This window comes from Pristis pectinata, chromosome 29 (assembly GCF_009764475.1).
Source record: "Pristis pectinata isolate sPriPec2 chromosome 29, sPriPec2.1.pri, whole genome shotgun sequence".
NCBI lineage: Eukaryota > Metazoa > Chordata > Chondrichthyes > Rhinopristiformes > Pristidae > Pristis > Pristis pectinata.
Window position 1 is genome coordinate 986427 of NC_067433.1, and position 24749 is coordinate 1011175.

Consider the following 24749-nt stretch of genomic DNA (forward strand, 5'->3'; position numbering starts at 1 on the left):
TCCGTTCTGACTCTCTTCTCGACTAATTTTAAAATCCTCATCCTCATTTCAATGCTCTGCATGACCTCACCTTCTCTGTATTCTCCTCTAGTTTTGCAACCTGCAGAGATCTCTTTGTGTCTTCAATCAGGGCTTTTGTGCTCCCTGATTTCCACTGCTCCGCCGCTTGCTACCTGGGCCCCAAGCTCTAGAGTTCACTCCCTTCCTACTCCTGCTTTTGTGTCTGAAGGTTGTTCGTCCAAACTTAAACACCAAAATATAGGCAGCCACTCTCAGTACTGCCCTGAATGGGTGCTGAACTGTCAGGAGTATTGTCTTTTCAGTGAGGTGTTAACTGGATGCAAGAGGCTGGAGGGACTCAGTGGGTCAGGCAGCATCTGTGGAGGGAAATGCAGATGCCCTGTCTTGTCCCGCAGGTGGAAGTAAAATGATTACATGGCATTATGTTGAAGTATTGGGGAGTTCTTTCTCAATAAAATTCACTAAAATATATTATCTGGTCTTTATCAGAGTGTTCTTTGTGGGAGCTCCTTGTGCTCAAATTCACTACTGTATTTTCCAATATTACAACAGTGACCAAAATCTATTTCCAGGAAAGGATTTGAAAGGTTTGACTAATCTCTCCTTCTCACTTTATTCTAAGACACTTTTTAAACCTACTTCGTTGACTAAGCTTCCTGTCATCCATAGCTCGGTCAGTTTTAGAGACATACAAGGTGGAAACAGGCCCTCTGGCCCATCGAGTCCATGCTGGCTATCAAGCACCCATTTATACCATGAATCCCATTATAGTCTCGCCACATTCTCATCAACTCCTAATAATTTCCAACACCCACCTACACACCAGAAACAATTTACAGTGGCCAATTAACCAACTTTGGAGACAAAAGATTAACTTTGGAGACAAAAGATACTGAAAATTCTGGAATCTGGAACACAAATAGAATTCTGGAAGAACTCAGTGGGTCAGGCAGCATCTGTCGAGGGAAAAGGGGTAAGTCGACCTTTCGGGTCAAGACCCTACATGTCCTTGGGCTGTGGGAGGAAACCGGAGCATCCACAGGAAATCCATGCAATCACAGGGAGCACTTAGACTCCGCATAGACAGCACTAGAGGGGTCTAGATCAAAGTAAGGTTGCTGGAGCTGTGAGTCAGCAGGTCTATGAGTTTATGGCTGTGCTGCCCATCTGCTGCCACTCGTGTGAAGGAGCTTGGAACATCTGCTGCCACTCCTATGAAGGACCTTGGAACATCTGCTGCCACTCCTGTGTAGGACCTTGGAACATCTGCTGCCACTCCTGCGTAGGACCTTGGAACATCTGCTGCCACTCCTATGAAGGACCTTGGAACATCTGCTGCTACTCCTGTGTAGGACCTTGGAACATCTGCTGCCACTCCTGTGTAGGACCTTGGAACATCTTCTTATGATTGAGTACCCATACAATTACCAGTCCCTGTTGCTTCCCTCTATATATTCATGCTGATTAATTTATGTCAACACTGTAGTTTATGAATATCTAATCCATCATGTGATTACACCCGTGAGTACTAATGTCCAAATGCTTACAATACAGCACGATTTCTGAACATTATTTTCATTCAACCTCACTCCTTGCTTTGGGGCAAATAAATCAGAAACTGTTCTCTGAATTGAATCCAATGTCACTGTTTCAGAGTCAACATTTCTGCAGATCAAAGACCTCAAGGAACTTACTCACTGATGAATTGCAACATAGACCTATAGGAGAGCACCCTGGTTTACAGCCTGTGACTGTTATGGTCCTTAACCGGCAGTTGAGAGTTCGAATCACAGTTCAACAGTGAACTCATTCAACTTGCTAATGTGTGTGACGGCCATGGCAGTAAAATCTCCACCATCTCCACACTGCTCGGTGAGGAGACAGGCAACACTCCGCTCTGCAACAATGAGGGAATGATCCTCCATCTGAGATGCTATTTTTAGGAAGAGACCAAAATAACATCTGCCCTCTCAAGTGCATGGGCGAAAAACTTCATGGGACAATTTCAAAGTGGGTCAGGCAAGTTTTCCCCCAATATCCTGGGCCAATATGACAAACATTACACATCCACATTGTGTTTTTTTGTGTGGGAGCATCGAGCACAAAAACTGACTGATGTTACCCAAACTGTAGCAGCAGGTATTCTTCAAAAGCGCTGCATTGGCAGTGTGGCACTTGGATATCATCAAGTCATAGATTTATAGTTATGTAGCATGTAAACAGGCCCTTCACCCCAGCTCGTCCATGCAGACCCAGGTGGCCACCTGAGCTAGTTGCATTTGTCTGTGTTTGGCCCGTATCCGTCTAAACCTTTCCACATACCTGTCTAGATATCTTTTAAATGTAACCATATCTGCCTCTACAACTTCCCCAGGCAGCTCATTCCACACACCCACCATCCTCTGTGTGAAATACTTGCCCCTTGGGTCCCCTTTAAATCTTTCCCCTCTCAGCTTAAATCTATGCCCTCTAGTTTTAGACTTCCCTACCCTGGAAAAAGGCTGACCATCCACATTATCTATGCCCCTCATGATTTTATAAACATCAATAAGATCACCCTTCAGCTTCCTACACGCCCAGGAAAACTGTCCCAGCCTATCCAGTCTCTCCTTATAACTCAAGGCCTCCAGTCCTGGTAACATCCTTGTGAATCTTTTCTTCACCCTTTCCAGCTTAATGATATCCTTCCTATAGCTGTGTGACCAGAACCGTACACAATGCTCCAAGTGCTGTCTCACCAACAGCTTGAACAGCTGTAATGTGACATCCCAACTCCTGTACTCAATGCCCTGACCAATGAAGGCCAGCGTGCCAAACATCTTCTTCACCACCCTGTCTACCTGCATCGCCACCTTCAGGGAACTACGTATTTGTACCTCTAGGTCTCCTTGTTCTACAACACTCCCCAGGGCCCTGCCATTTACTGTATGTCCTGCCCTGGTTTAACTCTTCTCACTTGTCCAAGTTAAATTCCATCTGCTATTTCTTGGGCCACTTCCCCAGGTCATCTGAATCCTGTTGTAATCCAAGACAACCTTCTTCACTGTCCACCACACAACCAATGTTTGTGTCATCTGCAAAGTTAGTGAGCATGTCCTGGAGTTGAGGAGGGTATTTTGATAGTTACCTATGGGAACAGTCTAGCTGTACATCAGCTGGCCGATGGCCATGTGGTTCTTCATGTCTGAAGTAGGGGTTTCTGAAACGCCAGTTTCAGGAGAACCATGTGGAAAGCTCATCAATTGTTGAAGAACAAGCATCAAACCTACACTGGACATTCTGACTATCAGTATTGGGTCTAAGACCACTCACAGGGAGCAATCCCATTAGTCCCATCCCCCTCTTGTTTCCCTGAACCTCTCCCACATGCCCATCAAGCCCCCTTTGGCTCTTTTGCCACTTACCTGTACTGAGGGATGATTTTACAGCAGCCAATAAACCTCCCAACACATCTTTGGGATGTGGGAGGAAACTGGAGCACCTGGGAGAAGCCCCTGTGGTCATGGGGAGAACATGCATCCACACAGACAGAACCCAAGGTCAGAGGTGAACCTGGATCACTGGAGCTGTGAGGCAGCAGATTAAGTGTTGCACCACCGAGGACCAGAGTGAATCATGGATACTGGAGGCATGAGGCTCATCAAATACAGGACCCTTGTCAAAGTCAAAGCATCTTTAAAGATGGCCTCTTACTGAAAACAAAACTTTTCCCTAATTTTACTAATCTTTTGTCTTAGATATGACTGTCCAATCCATTTCCACTAGGATCTTGGGTTAATTGTACCTGTTGTTGGCTGATGATGTTAAAGGAGCTAAATAAATGCAAGAGGCAGTTTGCTCCCACTTCGGTTCCAAATTCTTTAAACTAAGAGGTTGGTGCTGAAGTAAAGTGTGTCTGAACATAACTGTAAAGGAAATTTTAAGCTCAAGTATGTGATGGCTGTACTGTTTGCAGTTCCCAGATTTTTGTCCTTAGTTCTGGTTGACAAATACATTTCTGTGATTAAATTTATTTTTGGCAGATCCACCTTAACCAATGTTACAAAAGCAGAGTTTCATTGCCTCAGAATGAAATGAGAGATGCAGAGTGTGGAGGGGGTTCACCGCCTGAACTGGAAGCCGACTCACAGGATGTGAGATGACACAACGAACCAGGGAGACAGTCCCCTTTAATCCAATCTGATTCCTTGTGGTGGAAGATGTTTCTACACTTGGCTTAAAGTGAGAATTGGATGAGTAATTGAAGGGGAAATGTTTGCAGTGTGAGGAGGAGAAGAATGAGAAGGAAAATGGAATTTGAGTAGGGGTTTGAAGGACCAATAGGGTACAACAGGGTACAACAGGGCAACAGTTGATGTCCAGTGATTTTATCCTGTTCTGCCATCGCCAGGCCTAATCCTGGAATTCCTTCCCTGACAACACTGCAGGACCACTTCCAATACAACCTCAGCAGCTGAAGGCAGTGGCTCACCATCACCTCCTCATGCACAGTTATGGACGGGCAATAAATGAAGGTTTTGCCAGCAAACTCGGGAAATACAAAATGAAATGTCCTGTCCACTTCCGTGCACCATCTACCACCAGAGTGGGTTAGCCTGGATGATTTTAGCCATCCCTCAGAACTAACCACGGAATGCCCAATTCTCCCTTCCTCTAATCCCCACCACTGCTGACCTGTTCATGTCACCACAGGTCAGTCCCACTTCTTACTCCTGTTGTTTCATTCTGGTTCACGTGAAGGTGTCAGGGGTTGGACAGGAGATGTTGTACCTGCAGGTCAGCACACACAGTGAGAATGTTTGCATCATCCGCCGTTGTGATCTCCTTTATGTGGTCAGATGGTTGGGCGCTCTGAACTGTCTTCTCAGTCTTCATGAGAGACGTGGCCAAGGTAGGGAGGGTGCTCTTCCACATGTTCACGTCTGTCCCATTGCCGAAAGCTTGCATTGCATTTCCTTAAAGAACCACAGACATGCGCATTTTAATTACGGTGATCGCTATGTAAATTCTACATGAACTAGGTTGTACAGGGTATATGAGCTGTGGTCATTTGATGAAATACATCAGCGTTTACCCATGCAGTATCAAGAGTAAAAAGCACAAGGGTACTTCACAGGAACATCTAACCTTATGGGGGGTAATTGGGCAAACAAGGAGCGTGACCTAAGAGGCAGGTTTCAAAGAGTGCTGCAAGAAAGAGGGAAGGCTGGAGAGCTTACTGAATAGCAGACTACTAAGGGAATTCTACTGATTAACGCCTCAGCAGCTGTAAGTGTCGGAGGGATTGAAATCGGGAAATGGCAAGAATCCAGAAATAGAAGAGTGTGGGGCTGGAGGAGGTTCCTGAGATGCAGTGGATAACCCCGTGGTGTGGTTTGAATGTAAGGTTGACATGATTCATATTGAGTGCCAGGATCCAGTGCAGATTATGAGCACAGTGTGGTTATATGTGAACAGTTCAAGTTAGCAAATGGATAACAGAGTGTTGGATGATCTTAAGTTTAAGAAGAGTGCAAGATTCAAATACTTAGGTTAGTTTTGTATGCTCTGGTACTCTTTTGATATATATGTAGGGGCAATGGTTACAAGGGCAATGAAGCATTGATAGGTTGTACAAAGCAGTGGTCAGGAAACAATTGAAGTTCTGTGTGGGGAAGAGGACAACCAATTACAGAAAGGGCATAAGGGCAGAGAGCGTCTTGCTGCTGCTGAGCACAAAAGTTTCATCAATCCTCTGGAGATTTATGTCGTGCTAAAATTCCTTGGGGCTTGTTCATCAGGATGGCACCCCCATAGCAACAGGTGGGCACCTGTCCATAGAGGTGTGTTTACTGAATGAGAATTACTGATGAGAGACCTAACATACAATGCAGAAGGTCAGTTAACTATTTACGCTAACATTGGCCAGAACTGGCATAATGAATGGGCTTGAGTCTCTGGATAGGGACTCGAACCTATAAATGTCTGACTCAAAAGTGAGAATATGACACTCCAAACCATGGCAGACGCCCACTTCTCCATCGCTGGTCACAGAACAAGTCAGAGACCCAACCTTGAACTGTATGAATCATAGTACTTTAGTAATTATAAAAGATTGCTCCAACGCTGCCCTGACATGGCTACAATTATGCTTACAATGTTTTCTCCTTGCTGTGTATCAGTGAAGAGATGAAGGTCTAAGCAACTGTCACCAGCAGCTTTTTGTACTTGATGTAAACCTGGGACCTTGGGAACTGTGGAGATTGGAGCTGAAAATACTCTTTTCAAAGTCATAACAATCCCTGTGGCCCATAAATGACAACACCCCACTTACTGAGGCAGACGTTCTCTTTAAAATAGTTCAGAAACTTGTCACATTCTTCCTTCTGGTTCCCGCTGCCGCTACATGTACACCAGGGAGCCACTACAATGTCTGTTGTGTCCACGTAATTTGGGGTCATGTCACTTCCTGTGGAGAACAAACCAGATGTGAAGGAGAGGGTTGAGATATGTCACCTATTGCATGTTATTTATCTGGTGACCCAGGATGTCCCAAAGTCCTGCAGAGCCTGCTGTAGAATTTCTGAAGTGTAGTCACTGTGTGAAGGGAAACAACAGCCAATCTGTGCACAGCAAGATCTCACAAACAATATTTTGAAAAAAAAGACCATATGTCTTTTGGTTGAGAAATATATATTGTCCAGAAGTATCCTGTTGGCTGACAACTGCTCAGGCTACTGCAGAACCACTACACTGAGGCAGAAGTTGCACCAGTTCTTCAACAACTTTGGGGTCTTGACATGGGGTCAAGGCCCCTTTCAGGATGGGGCCTGGGCTACTTAAACCGTCTTAGTCGCCTGTTTTGCAAACCTCAGGCACGAATTTGACAGCAACCTTGGGCCCCAAGTTAGTACATCGAGAAAGGTACTCTCCCTCCTGACTTCCCAAAGCCTTTCCACCATCTAAAGTGCACAAGTAGGGAGTTTGAGGGAAAATCCTCCACTTATTTGGATGGTACAATTTCAGCAACACTCAAGAAGCTCAACAACATCTACGAAAAAGCTATCCACTTAATCGGCACTCTCTCCACTACCAGTGCACCATTCCATAGTCGCTGGGCCTAAATCTTGGGAGCTTCCAACCCAGCAATTCTGTGGGAGCACCTTCACTGCACAGACTTCAAGGACATGGCTCAAAACCACCTTCTCAGGTGTAGTTGGGGTGGACAATAAACACTGACCTTGCCAGCAAAGATCAAGTGGCATAAAGGACTTTAATGAAAAGGCCATGTATATATCGAGGGAATATGCCAGCACTGAGATAGCCAGACAGCAATGAAAGCTAAACATTGGGATTAGAATTCGCCAGATTGGTATCCCTCAGCAGGGAGTATTAGGCTGTCTTGATTTTTAGATGAAGTATCTCAATAACTGTTACTGGCAGAATGTCAGAAAGGCCAGGCCAAACCAAAGGAACCAGAGATAATTTACTTTTAGAGAAGGAATTTAACTTCGTCTACATCTACCTGGAATTAAACATAACGTCTCAGGCTTTCAAAGGAGCAATTTATCGCTCAAGCAATTTGCTTTAAAAGTACTTAGCGGGGATGGAATTGGTTCTTTCATCTGTGTCGCTGGATTGCACTCGATGTGACCTCAGCCTTGCAGGAAGAGAAAGGCCTTTGAAGTTTCACCCTGCATATTATTTGCCTGAATTTGTAAAATAATTCTCTTTAAGGCCACTTTTGGTGAAGGAGGCTTTTCATGTGCTCTTTATTCACAGACTGTCCTGGCAGTTTGGAGTTTTATTGATCATTGATCGCACTGTGGCCCCAGCTGGGGAACAGTGACGTTCGAACCCACATGGACATTAGATCTTTCAAAAGCAATTCCAAGAATTTTTTATAAAGATGGCACACAGCAGTTTCAAATTTTTTGTTTTACCCTTCAGAGTCAATCTGACAAGAGTTATTTTTAAAAGCCTTTGTATGAGCAACTGCCCTGAGTTGTCACAGCCCCAGCTGGGAAGGCAGTGAAACAGTAGGAATGCAGCGGATCTGATCTGATTTGCCACAGGCCGTCAATTGTTCCCAGTGCATCTGAGAAGCAGGAGTGGGTGAAGGCGGAGGGAGACAGACACAGGCAGTGGGAGCTAACTTATCCAGGATTTCCCTCTGATTTATCCAGGATTTCCCTCTGATTTATCCAGGCCAGCTGTAATCTCTGTGTGAATGACTGACCAGGATTCTCTAACGACGTCCTATGTGGCTGAGTAAGCCCTGTGACTAGAACTCAGGCGTGCTGCCTACATTCCTGAAGCTGTGCTTTATCCCCTGTCCCCTGTGAGAGCAAAACAACATCAAACTGTCAAGTAAGCTTCTAATTTAGGGTCACATCTTCTGCAAAGTTGTGTCCCTCCTCTTGCCCCAAGCTCTACATCAAACCCACTCTGGAACCACATTTTCCTAGGCATTGCCCTCATATGGATGGATGGCAGTGACTCAGCCAGCAGAGCTGCTGGTTCAGAGAACCAGCAACCCAGGTTCAGTCCTCGCCTCTGGTGCTGTTTGAAAGGAATTTGGCCATTCTCTCAGTGACTTTGTGGGTTCCCCCGGGTGCTCCAGTTTCCTCCCACATCCCAAAGACTTGCGGGTCAGTCGGTTAATTGGCCATTGTAAATTGCCACCAGTGTGTAGATGAGAGGTAGACTCGGGGGCAATTGTTGGCAGGGAGAATAACAATAGGGTTAGTGCAGGACTGGTGTAAGTGGGTGCTTGATGGTCAGCACAGGTTCAGTGGGGCAAAGGCCCTGTTTCCGTGCTGTATCAGACTGTCTGTAGTGACACAGAACAGAGACAGACTTGCATCTCTATAGCACCTTTCACAACCTCAGGATTTACCAAAGAGCTTTGCATCATGCAGAAGTGTGGCAATGCAGAAAATGCGACAGTAACCTGTGCACGGCAAGTTCCAAAAACAGCAAGAATCTAACTTTAGTGGTAAATTGAGGGGTAAATATTGGGTAGGGCACTGGGAGAACACTTGCTTTCTCCAGGATAGTGGCACCTTACAGAGTCACTGTAGACAGTCACTCAAGTGTGGTGCTCCCTTTGTACTGAGGCCACAAACAATCTGCTGGAGGAACTCAGCGGGTCGAGCAGCATCTGTGGGGAGGGTGCAGAAAGTCCATGTTTCAGGTTGAATGGGTTTTAACCCAAATGCTGCTCGACCTGCTGAGTTCCTCCAGCAGATTGTTCGTTGCTCCAGGTTCCAGCATCTGCCGTCTCCTGTGTCTCCCTTTATGCGGCTCCTCAGTGGAGGGCTTCCTCTTGGTGCTGCAGCTTTGGCAGTGCTGCCCTCAATCTGGTGCTTCCTCATTCCTGACCCATTGACAGCACTGCACTCCCTGTGCACTTGTCATCAGAACCTACTGTCCCTCCTGGATTCCACGTCCCCCAGTACTGCCTCCAGCAGTGATCTGCTCCCTTGTTAGTGACATTCCAGTGCTCCCTAAGACTGGTCTTGCCAATCCTCTCATAATGCAGCTCCAGCAGAGAATCCATCACTGCACCATCACCGACACTTCCCACTCCTGCCTCTGTGACAGGGCATTGCTCCATCAGTACTGCCCCTGCAATAGTCATAGTCCCTCGGTACTGTTCCTGGGTCAGTCATAGTCTGAACCCACTGTACTCACTCTCTGACGGCAGTGTACCCTCAGTACCCTGCTCCCTCAGTACCCTGCTACCTCAGTACCCTGCTCCCTCAGTACCCTGCTACCTCAGTACTCTGCTCCCTCAGTACTCTGCTACCTCAGTACTCTGCTCCCTCAGTACTGCAGGTCCCTCAGTTCTGCAGCACCCTCAGTTCTGCAGCACCCTCAGTACGCAGCTCCCTCAGTACGCAGCTCCCTCAGTACGCAGCTCCCTCAGTACTGCAGCACCCTCAGTACGCAGCTCCCTCAGTACGCAGCTCCCTCAGTACTGCAGCACCCTCAGTACGCAGCTCCCTCAGTACTACCCTTCCCATAGTACTGCCCTTCCCTCAGTGCAATCCTTTTCACAGTATTGCCCTTCCCACAAAACTACCCTTCCCACAGTTCTACCCTTCCTACTGCCCTTCCCACAGTACCACACCCCGTAGTACCACCCTTCCCACAGTATTACACCCCACAGTATTACCTTTCCCACAGTACTACCCTTCCCACAGTACCACCCTTCCCACAGTATTACACCCCACAGTATTACCTTTCCCACAGTACTACCCTTCCCACAGTATTACCCTTCCCACAGTATTACCCTTCCCACAGTACTACCCTTCCCACAGTACTGCCCTTCCCACAGTACTGCCCTTCCCACAGTATTACCCTTCCCACAGTACAGTGCTCCCTCAGCATTTTATGGACTGTGCTGTACAACATTGTGCCCACTGGGGGTTTGCCAGCCTCTCAGGTTTGACCTAGAATCACCAAGACTTTGCCTCAAGTAAAATCCAGGGGGGAATCAATGAGGCATAATAAGTTAAAGTGTTCACTTTGATTATCTTTACTTCTTCGTGGTAAAAGTACCAGAGATGGTGAGCATGAAAAAACAAGATTGTGCTGGAAGGTAACTGATGCTCCTTTGTCTCCCGTAACTGGCTGGGGAATTTGAGGAGGGACGGGCTCATTTCCCAATGATGAGGGAGATGTGGTTGATGTAGGGAGGCTATGGAATGTCACCGTTAAGAATGCATTCAGTCCAAGTTGGCCATCTCTGGAGTCTTACTATGTACCCTCCGACAAGAGTTATACCAAATATGTTATAAGAACGCACTATTATGGCCATCCAAGGCTATGCGTAGGATAGCCAGGAGTCTGTACTCACCTATCAGTCCTGAGTAGGAGAGTAAGCAAGCAGCATAGTTCTCTCTGAAACAACCGCTCACAGCTTGTGTGGAGGGTTGGCAGTTGGAGAGGAAGTCTGCCAATCGTGACCTGAGGAGCGAAACAAAACAAACTGTTAGCAAGTATCCTGGTCCAAAGTGGTGAGTTGATATTCCAAAGGCACCGTGTTGGAAACTAACAAAGTTATAGAAGGAAGGGACAAATTTTCAGCCCCACTTCATTGGACAGGCAGACCACGGTGAGGGGTGGGAGGGCAGATGGTGCCAGCGACTGGAGGTTGTTTAGTGAGCATCTGCACATTTTTTTGACTGTCTTGCTTTGTTTACTTTTAAATCTCCAGTGGATTTAACCTCACAGCAAAAGCCAGCTGTGTTAGTGTACAGCACTGCAGCAACATGGGACACATTACTCACATCTGTGCTGAGATGCACCATGCCAGAAACACTTTGCTTCAATAGTTCCATCCTGCCAAGATCCCCGGAAAACAGCCACTCGGTAATGAGTTGCAGTCTATCTTAGCTGATTCAAGTTGATGGCAGAGAGATCCTGGCCATCACAGTTTTGCCTCACGAGCATTGTGCCCAACCTTCTCCTTTGGCTGATTGCTAAGCCACTGCAGAAGGCATCCAGTATCTGCTGCGTATTGTAGGATTGGATTTGTGTGTGGTCTACAGAGTCATATTATTGGAGGTTCCTTCTTTCAATGAGTTGTCAAACCAATGCTCCACCAGCTCTCTCAGAGAGATGGTAACAATCTCATGGTCAAAAGTGGAAGATGAATAGGGAGCTCTTTTTGGAGGTCTGGGGCCAATAGTTAATACTGACTTTCACTGCAACTGATCATCATGATCTACTTTAATGAAATTGCTGATCCAGAAGATTAAGGCACATGGGATCCATGGAGACTTGATAGATTGAAATCAAAATTGGCTTGGCCACAGAAGACAGAGGGTAGTGGTGGAGGAGTGCTGTTCTGGCTGAAGGTCTGTGACCAGTGGTATTCCCCAAGGATCAGTGCTGGGACCTCTGTTGTTTGTTTTACATAAAATTATTTGGACAAAAATGTAGATGGGCTGATTGGTTAGTTTGCAAACAACACAAAATTGGTGGAGTTGTGAACAGGATATAGACCAGTTAGAAATATGGGCAGAGAAATGACAGATGGAATTTAATATGGACAAGTGTGAGGTGTTGCACTTTGGCAGGTCAGATGGAAGAGGAAAGTGTACAGTAAATGGCAGGACCCTGAGGACCATTGATGTATAGAGATCGTGGAGTGCAAGTCCACAGCTCCTTGAAAGTGGCAACACAAGTAGATAGAGTGGTAAAGAAGGCGCACGGCACAGCTGCCTTCATTGGTCGGGGTGTTGAGCGTAAACATGGGGAAGTCATGTTGCAGCTGTATAAAGATTTGGTTAGGCCAGATTTGGAGTATTGTGTGCAGTTCTGGTCACCACACTACAGGAAGGATGTGGAGAATTTGGAGAGGGTGCTGAAGAGGTTCACCAGGTTGTTGCCTGGATTAGATGGTATTAGCTATAAGGAGAGGTTGGACAAACTTGGATTGTTTTCTCTCAAGCATCAGGGGCTGAGGAGAGTCCTGATAGAAGTTTATAAGATGATGAGAGGCATAGATAGGGTAGGCAGTCCATATTCCCAGGGTAGAAATGTCACATACTAGTGAGCGTAGATTTAAGGTGAGAGAAGGAAAGTTTAAAGGAGATTTACAAAGCAAGTTTTTCACGCAGAGAGTGGTGGGTGCCTGGAACGCACTGCCAGGGGGAGGTGATGGGACAGATATGGTGTAATGTTTATGAGGCATTTAGACAGACTCATGAACAGGCAGGGAATGGAGGGATGTAGATCATGTGCAGGCAGATGGGATTAGTTTGGATTGGCATCATGGTCAGCACAGACATCATGAGCTGAAGGGCCTGTTCCTGTGCTGTACTGTGTTCTATCTGCCTGTAACCTCCTCAATATCACACAAATTGGATGAAGCATTTCCTACATTACAACAATGATACTTCAATATCTGCAACATGCTTTAGGACATCCTCGGGTTATGAAAGGCACTAGAGAAATGCAAATTGTTTTTCCTCTCCAATCCCATCAGGAATGAGACTTGAAGAATGAAATCTTAAGGCTGATACTGAAACACCGCCATGAGATGGTTTATTGGAACTGTGATTGTGTGAGTGGATAACAGGTTGGATATAGTCAGTACACAGCTCACCAGTGGCAAGCTATGAATGAGTTCAGTAATATGTCCCAACCTGAGGGAAGAAAACGTGATTGCATTGGAGGGGTTGCAGAAGAGATTTCCAAAGATGTTGCCAAGACTAGAAAAAACTGTAGCTTCATGGGATGATTGGATAAGCAACAGTTGTTTACATTGGACCAGAGGATGCTGAGGGGAAACTGAACTGAGTATAAAATTATGAAGGGCCCGAATAAAGTAAATAGGGACCACCCGATTCCCCCAACTGAAAATCAGGGGCATACTGGCAAAAGGACGCGTGGGAAGATGAGGAAAGCCTTTCTTACCCATAGAGTGGTGGGGTTCTGGACCGCACCGTCTGGAAGGGCGGGGGAGGCAGAAACCCTCATCATATTTCAAAATGTGCTTGGATATGTACTTGATGAACCAAGGCCTGCTGGCCTACAGACATCTAGCTGGAAGGTGGGATTGGATTGGGTTTCTCATCTTCAACCTATGCTGCCATCCTTTGATATGTATGCAATTCCTACCCAGTGTCGCCAGCGCATGAATCCAATCCTGCGGAATGTGGCCAATTCATATTGCCTTGTGAATTGGCAAAGAACCATCTTCAAAGCAAAAATATGACCTAGCTCTCAGCACTTGCATTCTGTGAACAAATATTCCTTACAGAAAGAGATTTACTGCCTTTTTAATCACACTAGTGGATCACAGTGGTGCAGCTCATGATAAAACAACTCCTTGCTCAGAGGTGGAATATATTATTTATCCCACTGTGTATTTCATATGCGTTAGCAAAACCATCTTTAACATAAACACTGGAGCTCAAAAGTAAGGATATTTTTAGCACGGCAGCGAGGTAACATTAATAATATTCAAAACATAACTGGGACCAAGATAAAGACGTTATCATGAGGAACAATGAGCAGACGTTTGCTGTGGAGGAAAAGTACTGAGTTATTGAGCTTAAAACCAACCAAATGTCGCCCATCAAACACAAAACAATACCTTGATGTTGTTTGGCAGTTTGATGTTTCTCCTGCAGATTAGTTTAGGTTAGTTTGTGTCACACTAATTGTGCGAGCACAATGTCACTGGGGTATCAAAGTACAGAGAATGATAAAACAAACAGTACAGATCTGCCTCATAAGTGGGTGCCAGAATACATCAAAGAGTAAGGCATTAACTGACACACCAACTTTCATTTCTCATCGAGGACAGCAAATAACTTACTGCATTGTACCGTCCAGAGCTGTGTGGACAAGCACTTGGGTGAGTGATGAAGGCATCACCACTTTCTGCTACACAGTGAATTTGCTGGCAGTGCACCAGAGAGGAGGCCATTTGGCCCCACGTGAAGTTTGACTGAGCAGTTATTCCCACTCCGCTGCTCCTCCACACCTCCCTGTAAAATACCTCTCACCTCCCAGCTACTAAATCTTCCCCTACATCAGGCAGCGTATTCCAGATCACATCAATCTCCTCCTGTGGCCACTGGTTCATTGTCCTGTCCTCTCTGGTTACCAACCCCACTGCACAGAATTAATGTTCATGCCAAACTCTCATACATGTCTCTCCACAGAGCAAAGTCACCCTTCCCTGACTGCATCTCTCACCTGGTGTCTCATCATTCTGTCCACTAGCACTTCCCAGTGGAACTCTTCCCAATGTGACAACATCAAACTCGCCCAAATCAAACACAGTATAAGCATATGTGGAATCCCATGCTCACTGCGGGGGTATGGCAGCAGACCGTTCGACTTACTGAGCAGGCAGGCCATGGACTAATGAATCTGAACCCCTTCAAATCAGCTGGGAATTTAAATTCAGTTAATCAAATACATTTGGGATAAAAAGCTAATGTCAGTAACATTGGCCATGAAATCACTGGATTGTCATAAAATCCCATCATTCAGTAAAGTCCTTCAGGGAAGGAAGTTTGCTGTCCTTACCTAGTCTGGACCATATTGGACATTACTGCCCCTGAACTGGTGCAGCAAACCACTCAGCTCAGAGGTAGTTGGGAATAGGCAATAGACGCTGGCCTTTCCATTGATGTTCACAATACTGTCGACACCGGCCTTTCCATTGATGTTCACAATACTGTCGACACCGGCCTTTCCATTGATGTTCACAATACTGTCGACGCCGGCCTTTCCATTGATGTTCACAATACTGTCGACGCCGGCCTTTCCATTGATGTTCACAATACTGTCGACGCCGGCCTTTCCATTGATGTTCACAATACTGTCGACACCGGCCTTTCCATTGATGTTCACAATACTGACCAATTTAAAAATCAAAACAACATAGGAAATAGAAACAGGGATAATCATCCAACTCCACCGTTCACTAAGGTCATGGCGGATCTTAAATCACAGGACCAGTTTCTCCCACATACTTTGATACTAAAAAAATCTATCATTCTCTGTTACTGCCCCTCCCCAGCCTCTCGGGTAGAGTATTCCGAAGATTCACTTCAGTCTGAGTGAAAAAAATTTCCCAAGTCAGTCCAGAATGGCCAACCCCTTTGTTGAGGCAGTGACTTGTGGTTGTACACACCCCAGTCATGTACCCTGTCCTGTCCAGTAAGAATTTTGTAAATTTCAATTATATCATTCTGCTGAAGAGGCCAAAGTCTTCTTATTGTCTCAACAACCCTCCTACCACAGGAAGTTACAGTCATCAGCATCTAGAACATGACTTAGGGGCTACTCAGCAGGACCCCTCCTGCGCCCCACAATGTCCCTTTTCCCCACTTTCCTTTCCCTTCTTCTTGGTCCATTACCGTCAACCTTCCTGGTCATGTCCTCGGCCCTACATTCCTCGCCATGTGTGACCAGCCTTTCAGACTGACGCACAACTCCCTCGTTCGTCATTCTCCTTATCCAACAAAATTTGGATCTTTCAAGTAAACCTGACCGACGTAAGCTTGGAAACAAAATTAGCACTGGATGAGTAAATGGCAACAAGCAGCATGGAGTACCTATATTATGATGTATCACATATCCCCAGAAGTGAGGCATCGATGCAGAGGAAAGAGAGGTGCAGAAATTGAATACGAATGAGTAGATAGGATTCAGAGAAGATCATTTGCTTCATTTAATGACTTTTTCATTTTATTGTGATTGAAAGTAATTTTCTCAATTATCTTCTGATATTGCATTAGTTGATCTAATTTGAAGAATATCATTGAGTAAAGCAGAGAGAACTATGTGCGACAGATGTCATAAATTCTTTGAAGCCCACACTTTCATCTTTGTGTCCAAATTGGTTTTACACATGAACATCAGCTCACAGTGAAAGGGAACAGCAGGATTTCATAGGATTTATCATTGCTTTCATTAAGCACTCTTTCATTAGAAGATCATTTCATGAAGATAAAATCATGTAAATGAGTGCAGATTACTGACCCACGTGTAATGGTGTTTTCATAACATTTCAATTTGAAAACTCAAGCTGGGAGTCTGCCTGCCAATTTACCATCTCTAATTCTGTCCAACCTTGACTAGTTTGTAACGGTGAAAGAGCTCAGTCACCAGACTCTGGATTAGGTGGGATCCAGGACTTCATATCCATTGAAGGATTGCAATCTGCTCAGTGATATTTCAATATTATGTTGGATATTATGTGTAACTGAACGATTCATAAATTAACTGAACCATTTCTTTCACCACTTTTTGTGCTTGGCTTTGGTTTACAAAGCAATAGTTAACATGGGTGCTATATGCAGGTCACAGAAAGACTGAAACACATAGTGCATTCCAAAATATGGTTCGTAATTTGCTGCTTCTGAGTCAGGCATCTAATGCAGAAACTCTCTGATTTTCTTTTCCAAATTAGAAATATGAAGTCATGATAACAAATTGTGTTTAATTTGAATATTTTTGTTTTTTTTTATCTATTTCCTTTCAAATTGTGGTGCCTCTGTGAGGAATCCTTTGTTGGAGGATCCAACTTCAATGCCAACCAAGGGGATCTGTGTGAAAGGTTAAGCCTTGTACAATAAGCTGCCGCAAAGACCAGAATACTGGAAGAACTCAGTAGGTCAGGCAGCATCTGTGGAGGAAAAAGGTGTGTGTCAATGTTTCGGATCAAGACCCTGCATCAGGACTGAGAGGGAAGAGGAAAGGTTGCCAGTGTGGAGCAGTACTTGGGAGGTGGGATAGAGGTTAGTCGGTGATAGGTGGAGTCAGATGGGGAGGGGATGATGGGCAGACAGAATCAGGTGGAGGGTGGGGATGTGGAGGGGGTGGGAAAGATGAACAAAGGGAGAAGAAAACCAGATGCACAGGTGAGTGTGTGGGAGTAGAGCACCGGGGAGTGGGTTACCTGAAATTGGAAAATTCAACGTTCGTACCATTGGGCTGTAAGCTGCCCAAACAGAAAAAGAGGTGTTGTTCTTCCAGTTTTCATTTGGCCTCTCTGTAGCAACAGAGAAAGTCGAGGACAGATACGTCACTGTGGGAGTGGAAAGGGGGGTTAAAATGACATACGATCAGAAGCTCAAGGTGGCCATTGAGGACAGAGCACGGGTTAGGGTTGGCAAAGCAGTCACCTAGTCAATGCTTGGTTTCACCAATGTAGAGGAGGTCACATTGTGAGCACTGAATGCAGTGACCAGGTTGGAAGAGATGCAGGTGAAGCTCTGCCTCACCTGGAAGGACTGTTCAGGTCCCTGGATGGTGGTGAAGGAGGAGATGAAGTGACAGAGGTTACACCGATGGTTGCAGGGGAAAGTGCCAGGAGATGGGAGGGGTGGTTGGAGATAGCGTGGTCCCTGTGGAAAGCAGAAAGGTGGGGGGGGCTGGTAGGGGAGGGAGGGGAAGATATGGCTGGTGGTGGTAGTGGGATCAATCTCTTTTGTCTTCAAGCTTACATAAACTCACATGATCTCCCACCATTGTGGAATGTGGAGATCATGAAGGAAGTATGCAGGAAGGAAGAGTGTGGCTGGGAGGACGAGGGAGGAGGGAGGAGGGAGGAGGCAGCAGACAAGGTTGTGGGTGAAAGACAGTGGGGTTGCTAGGGAGATGATCTGTGAGAAGGGGAAGTTTGGTCAGGAAGATGACTGGTTGGAGGTTAAGCAACTGAATTGAAGCAGGTGTCAGGTTTGGATGGGTGGGGAAGGGTCAGGATAACTCTCCTCAGTGAAGGCCGGTAGTCAGTAATGTTGGATATGTGATATTGGTTGTGAGCAGTAATTGTCACAGAAACATAGAAAAATATAGCAGAGGAACGGCCCTTCGGCCCACCATGTCTGTGCCGACCATGATATCTAACTAATCCCATCTACCCGCACGTGGTTCATATCCCTCCATTTCAGGCCTGTTTGTGTGTCTGTCTAACTGCCTCCTAAATATCGCTGTTGTATCTGCTTCCACCACCGCCCCTGGCAGTCCGTTCCAGCACCTCTGTGAAAAAAACTTGCCTTGCAAATCTCCTTTAAAATTTCCCCTCATCTTATCGCTTTGAGACTGTGACTTCTTCAGCTGTTCTCTGGGGCTCAACTTTGTTCTGTAAACAAAGTTTACAGAAATTGAACTGTGGTACTCAGAAACATTTGCTGCCTTCAGTAGCCCCAGTGGAACTCAATGATAGCCAACCAGGTGCAGAGGTTAAAGTACTGGACTCGTGATCCATTGGTGGAGAGAATGTGTAAAAGTTCTACTATAGTAACTGAGGAATTATATTTTTAATCAAATAAAAATGAAACAAGAATCTAGTAATAATAAGGGTATCTTAGAAATATTATAAAAACCCATCTTATCTCCACAGTCAGTCTTTGAAGAATCATTGAATCAACTCCTTGTACCTTGTTTGAGCTCCTTAAGTCTCATGTGTAAAAATCTGTACACTCCATATAGACTTTGTTTGAGGTTACAAATCCATTGAGCTTGCATACTTCATAAGTAACAACGTTAAGTTACCAATTTAGACAAAAATGGGCACTCCAGCATTGGTCAGGTGAGGCTGAGACCTTTATCTAATGTGAACAGGCCTCAATCCGGTGGTTAAGAGCTGCCACAGTAGATGGGCAGACCTGACACATGCAGTTGACTTTTATGCATAAGACATGAATATGAACATTGAATTCCATCTAATACCATGATGTATGTCCCAGAAACATCTTTGCATATGTCCATAGTATTAACATTCTGAAACTGCATTGATGTATAAAGCTATTAAGCTAATTGATAAAATTTCTAGGCTAATGCATTAAAAAAAATCAGGACTTGTATTTTGTTTGCATCTATCACAATGCCAAAAGCACCCTGTGCCAATTAAAGACTTTTTATAGTAACTGTCATCATGTAGGAAATATTGCAGCAAACGCCCAACTAGCAAAACCTGGTAATGACCAGATAATCTATCAGAGTGATGATGAGTTAAGGATGAATATTGGCCGGGACGTTAGGGAGAACTGCTTGCCCTTCTTTATAATGAGCCAAGCCATCACCTGGGAGGGTTTAACATCACAACTAAAAGACATCATCTCCCATGGAATGGCACTGGGTTGTCAGCTGAATCTTTGTGCTCAATCTCGAGAGTGGAACTTGAATCCAGAACGTTTTGCAGAGGTGAGAGTGGAGACGTGAGAGTGCCACCCACTGAGCCAAAACTGACACACCAGAGGAGGTATTGAAATGCACTGCAAGATTTTAGAACTAATCTGTTCCAAATAGAGGTGTAAACCTGTTAAATTTATCCAAACCATACATCAGTCATGAAAACAGTGACTGCTAAATTCCTTCCTCGAAGGGAGTTAGTGAACCAGATGGGATTTTATGATAGTCTAGTAGTTCCAGGGACCATATTGGTACTAGATTCTTATTTTTTACTTGATTAAAAATATAACTCCCTAGCTGTTATGGCATAATTCTACCCTGTCTAGACACCATTGGTTCTGGCCTCTGGATTATGAGTCTAGTATTTTAATCACTATACCACTGTACACAGTCGGTGATCGATGAAGGTAATTAGTGTTTCTGAGATTTCAGGTGCTGTTGGGGTGTCTTCAGCACATGCAGTCCACCTGACTCAGGAGGGTACCTGGCCATCACCATCTTGGGGGCAGCTGAGGGTGGCATAGCTCTGCCACTGGCATCCACATCTGTGAATGAATATTTACAAAAAGATTCCAGATTCACTTAAAAGACAGACATTCTAATGGGAGATCAAAGGTCTTTTAGAGAAGGATTAGCGAGTTGGCCTCCCTCTTTGCTAATCCCTGCTGGTTTAAATTGTCACACAGTACAAGTGGAAACTGAGTTTCACTAATGAGGTTGTCAGGGTCATTGGTTGGAAGGATCTGACAGTGTAAGGATTAACATCGACAGCCTTGCTGCTGTTGAGAGGTTCCTGGGTTAGAAGTTGCTTTCTCAATGTTGATAGACAGGGCCCGGTTCATTATCATTTCTTTAACCTTGAGGGCAACTGGAGACAGCAACAAATGTCTCTGCTTTTGCTGTAAGTACAGAGAGACAGAAAAAGGCATGAATTTTCCAAACACCCTTATTTCTGATTTTCAGAAAAGACATTAATAAAGAGCTTGTTCAAGGAGTCTGTAGGATAATTCCATAGAAGCTCTTTGTCCATATATCCCATTATTTTGTGCTGCTCCCCTTTTAAAGCACCTGTAATTAGTATTAGTATTCATTTCTTATTGTCATATGTACTGAAGTACAGTGGCATGCCATCCAGACAGATCATTCCATATCAAAAGTGATATTAATCGCTCGCAGTCCCAGAAAACACAGTGAAGGAAAAAAAACACGGCTCAACCCCTTCGCTGTGCCTCGATGGTGAGAAAGGACAGTGTTGGTGCTGGAATCTGTCCATTGATCTCCCACTCTATGCTTTAGAAGGAGGCCTTCTCACAGCGATCTGCACCTGACAGAGTCTCCCTACCTGTTGCAGTTGCTGTAATCTGTTCCCAACACGCTGTGTGTAGACCCCAGCTAACTGGCAGCAGGTTCCACTCACCCACTGGCTCCACGATTGCTGACCTGTACTGGCTCTGAGTCCAACAAATCTCTCATTTAAAACTCTCACCCTTGCTTTCAAATGGTTTGTTGGCCACACCTATGATATCCTAATCTCCCCCAGCCCCTTAATTCTCCAAGAGATCTGTGTTCCTCCAATTCTGCACATCCCTGATTTTATTGTCATGGCAGCTGTGCCTTCAAACACCTTGGTTGTAAACTCTTGAATTTTCTTCATAAACCTCTCCAACCCTCACTCATAAGATGCTCTTCAAAACTTAACTCTTTGACCAAGCTTTCAGACCAAGTATCTCCAAATGTGAATTGGTAACAAATTTTGTCTGGTAATGTTCTTGTTGCAAACCGTGGTGTATTTTGGTATGTTAGCCAGTGCTCCATAAATCCAGACAACTGTTGTTGTGAGCCAGGAACAGCTGGTCCTAGGCAGTGTCAATTTCCCGGTGCAGTGGAGGAGGTGTATTGAACATTGTGGCTAGTGTACGGTGGAGTGTCCATCGGTGGGAAAGGAGAGGCAGAGCGAAACATTCATCATCTTATTAAACAAAGCCATGATGTTGCTGAAGCACTTCAAAGCTGTCCTCCTCAGGCTGATGAAGTGGAATGTTTATAAAAAAATTATAACATGGTTCACACCTGTTGAAAGAAGAGGTCACTTTAAATGCCTAAAAGGACGTCATTGCTGTTTTGGAGAGTTTTCAGGTCAGCTCATTTTTTGTATTGCCTCCTCTGCCTGATTCTCTGGTGACTTGGTGCTGTGCTGTGTGCTGAGAAAGAGTACACTTCAGCCTGTAGGCTTCCTTATGCTGAGTGAATTACTGCAATGCAGGTTCGAGAGATGGGAATGCTTGCCTACGTCACCAACCCAACTGATGAGAAAGCATTACATACTCTCTGTCTTTCCTTGTATCTGCTTTCCAGCATTATTACCGTGATGGTTGAGATATAGGGCCCAGAGAGCGAAAGTCTTTCTTCTCTCTCAGATTTCTTTTCTCCTGTGTTATAACAGTGACTGCACTTCAGGAGAACTTACTTGTCCATAAAGAGCTGTGGTCTTTCCTGAGGTCAAGAAATGAATTCAAGTTTTTCTCCCTCACATCATGATGTTCTCCCTCCTATGGAATGTTCCATGGTGCCTCAGCCAGCATTAAGGTATGAGCTGGTCCTACAGATAAATCCTATCCATTAGTCTGCACTTCACTGGTTAATCTTCAGGAGCAGACATTGGGGTGGGAGCGATGTAACTGCATTTAGCAGCCTTCTTTCCCCCAATTAAATTCACACTGGAAGACAGGAGATGGTCACACTGGCTGCTTGTGGAAAAATATCAGACCGATATGTATCCTCAGGCTATTACAAACAAATGTGTACAACCGTGTAAGATCACCAGAGAGAGCTGACTATTTCCTGAAATAATAAAGAATTCTTACAGTTTTTTCACTGTATCTCGGATTCTAACACAAGCTTTCAGCTCCTATTGGTACGGTGTACACCAGCTCTGCCGTAAGTTGTAAAAACATGCCAAAAGTCCTGCTCAATTTAGCCTAGTTTGGACATGGAGCTGTCAGTCAAGTCTTAGCAAAGACTCCACAGTGGAAGGTACAGATATCACATTAATTACCTGATGTTATGCGATGCCTAACAACGGCTGCATTGCCCAGAAGTCACAAATATGTGTTCAGTCATCTTAGTGATGAAGCAAGTAGGTCAAACATCCTTCTCCAAAGTTTTGAGAGTCGGATTCAAAAGCTGCTGGACCATCTATGGACCCTCAGCTGAGTGGCCAGCATTGAGGTGTGAGCTGGTTCTGGTTTCTTATATTTTCTTATTATGTAGAAAGAGGCCGTTTGGCCCATCGAACTTATGCCAGCTCAGTAGACTCACATCAGTCCCAGTTCCTCAAGAAACAAAGGATGGCAGATACTGGAATCTGGATGAAAAACATGATGATGCTGGAGGAACTCAGCAGGCCAGGCAGCATCTGTGGAGAGAAGCAGACGGTCAATGTTGACCGCCTGCTTTTCTCCACCGATGCTGCCTGGTGTGCTGAGTTCCTCCAGCATCATCGTATTTTTAATCCCAGTTCCTCATTTTATTTCCCTGCAACTATTCTCTCTCAATGTCCATCAGCTTCCCCTGATTCTCCTACAAACCAACATACACGGGGTAATTTGCAGCAAATCCACCTACAACCAGCATGTCTTTGGGAACAAACCAGAGCACCCGGGAAAATGCACACAGTCACAGGGAGAACATGCACATAGTCACAGGGAGAGTTTTAAAAAGCTGCAACATTACCTCTCAGGTCTGTAACTCAAACTCCTGACTAATGAAGGCCAGCACACCAGTTACTTTCTAATAACTTGCGTGGTAACTTTGAGGGATCGATGGATTTGAACCCCAAGATCCCTCCATTCCTCCACACTGCTAAGAATCCTGCCATTAACCTTGTACTCCGCCTTCAAGTTTGATCTTCCAAAGTGTATCACTTCACACTTTTCCAGATTTCCATCTGCCACTTCGCCTCCCAACTCTGCATCCCGTCTATATCCCGTTGTAACCTACGACAATCTTCTACACTACCCACAACACCTCCAACCTTCGTGTCATCAGCAAATTTACCAACCCCCTTCCACTTGCTCATCTAAGTCATTTATAAAAATCACCAAGAGCAGGGGTCCCAGAACAGATCCCTGCTGAACACCACAAGTCACTGACTTCCAGACAGAATATGCTCCATCTACTACCACCATCTGCCTTCTGTGGGCAAGCCAATTCCGAATCCATGCAGCCAAGTCTCCATGGATCCCATGCCTCATCTCTTTCTGGATGAGCCTACCATGGGGAACCTTATCAAATGCCTTACTAAAGTCCATATACACCACATCCACCGCTCTACCTTCATCAATTTGCTTGTCACCTCCTCGAAAAACTCAATTAGGCTTGTGAGGCACAACTTGCCCCTCACAAAGTCATGCTGACTATCCCTAATAAGACTATGCTTCTCCAAATACTCGTAAATACTGTCACTAAGAATCCTCTCCAATAGCTTACCCACCACTGATGTAAGACTATAATTCCCAGGATTATCCCTATTACCTTTCTTGAAAAACAGAACAACATTTGCCACCCTCCAATCCTCTGGTACCACTCCTGTGGCCGGGGGAAAGCAAAGATCATGATCAATGTCCCATCAATCTCTTCCCTCACTTCCCCCAGTAAGCTGGGGTATATCCCATCCAGTCCCAGGGACTTATCTATCCCAATGTTTTTCAGAAACTCCAAAATCTTTCTTAACCTCGACATGCCCCAGCACATTAGCCTGTTCTACACTGACCTCACATTAGTCAAAGTCCCTCTCCCTGGTGAACACTGAAGCAAAATATTCATTAAGGACCTCCCCCACCTCATCTGCTTCCAGGCACCTTTCGTCCTGGAGAACGCCTTTGGGTTTTCCTTAATCCAACTCGCCAAAGCCTTCTCATGTCCCCTTCTTACTCCCTTCTTAAGCTCCTACCTGGCTACCTTATAACTTTTAAGAGCTCTGTCTGATTTTTGCTTCCTAAACCTTAAGTTTGTTTCCTTCTTCCTTTTGACTAAATGTTCCACCTCTCTTGTCAACTGTGTTTCCTTTATCCTGC

General features: G+C 45.1%; 1 protein-coding gene across 1 annotated transcript in view; it reads right to left on the bottom strand.

The window, feature by feature from the left end:
• The window catches only part of gfra2b (GDNF family receptor alpha 2b), a 194806-nt gene that overhangs the window by 13245 nt on the left and 156812 nt on the right, over nt 1-24749 (bottom strand). Inside the window, exons 5-7 of the mRNA XM_052040903.1 lie at nt 10865-10974; nt 6335-6469; nt 4792-4976 (exon numbers count right to left, since the gene is read on the bottom strand). Coding sequence (XP_051896863.1) covers nt 4792-4976; nt 6335-6469; nt 10865-10974 — 430 coding nt within the window. The remainder of the gene's footprint in view (nt 1-4791; nt 4977-6334; nt 6470-10864; nt 10975-24749) is intronic.